Source organism: Lithobates pipiens, unplaced genomic scaffold (genome assembly GCF_037356315.1).
Source record: "Lithobates pipiens isolate NorthernLeopardFrog02 unplaced genomic scaffold, aLitPip1_a1.2 Scaffold_1, whole genome shotgun sequence".
In the NCBI taxonomy this organism is placed as follows: Eukaryota; Metazoa; Chordata; class Amphibia; order Anura; family Ranidae; genus Lithobates; species Lithobates pipiens.
In genome coordinates this window covers 240,009,711-240,014,850 of record NW_027507685.1, presented here as the reverse complement: position 1 = coordinate 240,014,850, position 5,140 = coordinate 240,009,711, and the positions used below count along the sequence as shown (strand labels likewise).

At 42.1% G+C, this 5,140-nt stretch overlaps 1 protein-coding gene across 1 annotated transcript; it reads right to left on the bottom strand.

Moving 5' to 3' along the window:
• Positions 1 to 1,650: 1,650 nt before the first annotated feature.
• On the bottom strand, positions 1,651 to 2,950 carry LOC143986022 (olfactory receptor 8D1-like). Its single transcript, XM_077484855.1, has one exon. It carries the CDS (start codon positions 2,924 to 2,926, stop codon positions 1,997 to 1,999), a length of 930 nt encoding a protein of 309 aa, XP_077340981.1. The 5' UTR covers positions 2,927 to 2,950; the 3' UTR covers positions 1,651 to 1,996.
• Positions 2,951 to 5,140: the final 2,190 nt, after the last annotated feature.

Genomic DNA, 5,140 nt, shown 5'->3' with positions numbered 1-5,140 from the left:
CAAAAGAGCAATATAGCTAGCTATAGAGGTGGATATAATGGTGTATACTGCGGTCAGGGCACGCAGACAATACCCACTACAAAAGAGCAAGAACGCAAAATCAGACGATAACGATCGGTGTATACTGTGTTGAAGGTACACAGAGAACACCCACTAACTCCTACAGACGCCAACACACTACACAAGGCCACCACGCTGGCGGCCTGCCTGTGGCCAATCATGGCTCTCCTTCCTGCCTGCGCTGTGATTGGCCAAGCATGTGGGTTCACAGTGCATGCTTGGCCAATCATGAGCCAGCAATGCACTGTGATGGCGCAGTGCATTGTGGGCCGTGAGCGCCACATGAATTTGGCGCGAACGGTCCATAACGTTTGGTATTCACCGAACGAGCGAACAACCGATGTTCGAGTCAAACGTATGTTCGACTCGAACACGAAGCTCATCCCTAATCATAATTAGGATATATTTTTAACTAAACTTCAGCTTTAATGCAAGATTAATACAATTTGTGTTCAATTCGTACTAATAAATAAAATAAATTTGCAGCAAGTGGCACTTTTTTATTGTTACTTTAATTTAAGAAATACTTTTCTTTCAGGAAAACACAATTATACATTACATTAAAAGAAGGAATCACAAAAGGTTGATTTAAATGATGACGTAACTTGGCGATATTTATATGGAGGGTATGAGCTCCACTGGTACCCAACACTCAAAGCAACCCATTCATTATATCAACTCTACAAAACTTATGTCTATGGATAGTTGTAATTGTGTCCTTTTTTTGGGGTAACCCCTCCCCGTACTGCACAGCTGGGAACCCACCATAATGAAAGGTATTGGGTTGTAGAGTTGCACAAGGAAGCTATTGACATAGGTAAATACCAATGCAACCCGGCACATGATCATGTGATCCGACATCACACATGTCCTTCACCAGGACTGTAACTTTTCTGCAGTTTTTCCATCCAGCATGTTCTTTGTCTAGTCTGCATAATGGAGACTTGATAGCTGGTAAGGCAGTAAAGGTGATAGCAACTGGCCACTCTTGGAACAGATAGTTGAAGAAAGTGGAAAAATTGTGCAGGACCTATAGTTATGTCATTGCTACCCTAAAATATTGATGTAAGGGATCTGGGTCCTGGGCACCTGGCTTCTACACCTCAGAGGATCTCTACGGTCTCCTTGGCTTGACAAAAAAGGTGGCATAACAACTGGCCACACTTGGAACACATAGTTGAGGAAAGTGGAAAAATAGCGCTGGACCTTAATGTTATTGCTATCCTAAAGTATTGATGTTGATGTACTATAAGTGATCTGGTCCCTGGGCACATGGCTTTACACCCCAGAGTATGTTAGAAGAGTATGAGGGATGAATGTTAGGCATTTATGACCCTACAAAGATACCATCCCATATAAAACAATTACTGAATAAGAACAAAAATGGGGTGGGACTTTACATGTATCGTGCAGGGTCTAATAAATACACATACCAAAAAGGCTTAAAAAATAAACAAATCTTTCATTTACATATAAAAATGGTTAGATTTAGATTTAACTTTTTTAAATCTAACCATTTGTATATGGAAATGAAAGATTTGTTTATTTTATAAGCCTTTTTGGTATGTGTATTTTTTAGACCCTGCAAGATACATGTAAAGTCCCACCCTCTTTTTGTTCTCATTCGGTAATTGATTTACACCCCAGAGGATCTCCACAATCTCCTTGGCTTATAGTGTAATATAACAAAAATTTGAATTGAAGTGCCACACCGCTGCTAAAAGGTCCAGATACGACATCTGTTATGATAAAAGTCAGAGGGATTGTCTCCCTAACTTTAACTAGAGTAAAATCGTATATCTGAATCTGACAGCAGTGGTGTGGCACTTCAACTTACAGTTTTGTTACATTACTTCTTGGAACTGAGATCTAGTCACAGCTGACTCTGCTCCTGTTCCATATACTATTACCCCAGTATACATTTATAACACTTTGCTTACTGCATTAACCCCTTCAATTGCCTTCTTGCCGCTGACTTCACATCTTTGTTTTTCAAGCTGTAGATAAACGGATTGAGGACAGGTACTGCAGCTGTGTTAAACAAAGAGAACAGTTTGTTGGAGTCCAAGGTTTCAGTTGACTTTGGCCTTAGATACTGGGAGACGAGACTCACGTACAGAATTATAACAACAGTGAGGTGTGACGAACAAGTGTAGAAGGCTTTGCGTCTTCCAGTGCTTGAATGTATCCTAAGTATGGTGGCTATGATGAAGATGTAGGAGATGAAGGTAAGGAGGAAGGGGGTGAAGATTACTAATAAGAGCCCCTCAATGAATATTATGAGCTTCAACAGGGTGGTGTCACTGCAGGATAGTTTCATGATTGGCAAGATGTCACAGAAGTAATGATTAATCTCATTTGACTTGTAGCATGAGAATCGAGATATTGCCCACATGTGAGGTATAACTTCTACAAAACCCAAAACCCAACAAATGATAACCAAGAGAACACAAACTCTGCTGTTCATGATGCTGTGGTAGAGCAAGGGGTTGCAAATGGCAACGTAACGGTCATAACCCATGGCTGTCAGTATAAGGAGCTGGCTGCAAGTCAAAGTAGAAAAGATATACATTTGTGACATGCAGTTGGCAAAAGAAACAGTTTTATCTCCAGACACGTAAGACAAAAGGATTTTATGAAGGGTGATTGTCAGACAAAACACATCAAGGAAGGACAAGTTGCCCAAGAAGAAGTACATTGGGGTGTGAAGACTAGTATCCAGGCAGACCAGGAAGAGAATAGACATGTTACCAGTAACTGTAATCAGATAGATGAACAGTGCAAAAAGGAAAACCAAGGCCTGGAGCCCCGGATCATCAGTAATGCCTTTGATAATGAAATATTCAATCGGGGTGTTGTTCCACATATCCACATCTTGAGAGGCACCTGACATCTGGAAGAAGAAAACCAACAGACTTTGTGAGTAAAGGCGTATTTATAGCAAACATTTTTTTTTGTCTTGTATAGAACACAGAAGAGTTAGACTCCCTATCAATGTGGAGAGGCTCCTGAAACAAGCTGCTTGTGTAAAACTCTTTTTCTTTATGAACCATGGGGACATTAAATTGTAAGCTACTTGAGGGCAGGGATTGATATGAAAGTACAGAATGTACTGTAAGTCCAGTCCAAGATATCATTAGCACACCATGTTCAGATAATCAGACATTACACTTTTTCAACTTGATGTTTTTTTTTATTGATACTTTTTCAGGTATAAATAACAGTGTTATACATTATAAAAAAACAGGTTACATATCGAGCAAGCTAATACACTAAAACTGCTATACCCCGCCTGCTCGTTGGTACCTGCCCTCAATGCACTTTTCCCCCCGCCCCATCCCCCCCAAACCTCCCACCCATCCGCCCACCCCACCTCGAGCACGCAGCGCCGGCAACGGCCGTCCTGGTCGTAGCCAGATAGCTATATCCATGCGAACAAGAATAGGAAAAAGGAAAGAGAAAAAAAGAAGAAAAAAAAGAAAAAAAGAAAAAAAAAAAAAAGGAAGATCCTCCTCTCCTCCCCACGATCCGCCCCTAAGAGATTCCGCCTGGGGGGGAGGGAAAAATCTCCTCCCTACCACCCACCCAGCGGGTACTTGTCCGTTCTTATGTTGACCTCACTCCAAAGGGAACCCCATGTCACTCAACCAAGGATTCCATAATATCTCGAATTTTCTTAAATTATTTAGCTTTATAAGCATTGCTCTCTCACACCATACTATAGAGTTGATTGCGTTGACCCACTGTCCAGTTTCCGGGGGATTTTTAGCTTGCCAATTTATTGCTATCAGTCGCCTAGCTTGATACAAGCACTTCAGGACAGATGGCTTAATTAGCAGAGGAATTTTTGTCTCTTCAAATATCCCCAGCAAACAAGCCCTGGCCTCAGGATTCAGGGTGGTCTTAAAAGCCCTGTTTATTTTAAGAACTATTTCTAGTCAATAGCTATACAGTTTTGGGCATTTCCATACCATATGGAAGAGATCTCCCGGTGCCCCACATCTAGGGCATTCGTCACTAGGTTTCCTACCCATTTACCACAGCTTCTGGGGGGTATAGTATGCCCGGTATATAAGGAACAGATGGGACACTCGCTGAGATGGAGATATAGAGGCCAGGTGCCCCTGTTCGAGCGTCTTAGCCCATTGTTCCTGGGATATCGGGCCAACGTCCCCTATCCAGCCCTGCCTACTCTTGGCTGGGCCTTCGCCTTTCAAAAATCTTCCTCTAAGCTTTGTATATAACCGCGAAATCTGGCCTTTTGCATGCCTTCGGTCCATAAGGCCCTGGAGCTGGGGGATTTCGGTTCGCTCGATAGCGAGTGTCCCGTATTGGGCTTGAATTCCGTGTCTCAGCTGTAAATATTTATAGAACGTCCTATTAGGGACATTAAATTCCTGTCTAATAGCTTCAAAGGGCTTCATTACGTTCCCCTCGTAAAGATGCACCATTCTATTAATCCCCTGGCTATCCCATTCCAGAGATCTATCTATCTTGTTTAGTTCAGAGAGATGGCGATTACGCCATAGGGGGGTATAGGTAGTTACTCCCACGTATCCCAACTTTTGCTTTGCTTGCTGCCATACCTTCCTCATTAGGATATTAGTAGGGCATCTATGGATAAATGAGTTAGCCTCCAGGGCTTCGGAGACATTACACTTTAATATCACCAACAGAAAGCGGTGATGCTTCCTGGCCACTAAGGGCCTCTTCCCCCCACTACTTCCTGAGGAATAGGCCCTTAATGGCCTTGAAATGTTGCTGTTTTCTGTTGGTGACATACATATGTCTTGTCTGTTTATCTGAACATGGTGTGTTGGTAATACCTTGGGCTGGACTTGTGCTTTGATGGTGCCAGCCTCCATTTCACCACAGCACCCTCATGCTTCCAGGTCTTATATCTATATGTGCCATATATAAAGTTGTTGACACTGTAAACATACCTGTAAGAATAGGTGAAATTGGTAAAAATAAGCAGATTTTAACTGTAAATAGTATTTTTGCGCGATTCCTTTAATCAATCAGAAAAGTCCTAATGAAGGGGGCATTTTAGAAGCCCTGAGACTTGTTGGGATGTAGT

What these genes read in the sequence shown, in the direction of transcription:
- LOC143986022 (XM_077484855.1), bottom strand. Translation starts at nt 2,926, where the DNA reads ATGTGGAACAACACCCCGATTGAATATTTCATTATCAAAGGCATTACT.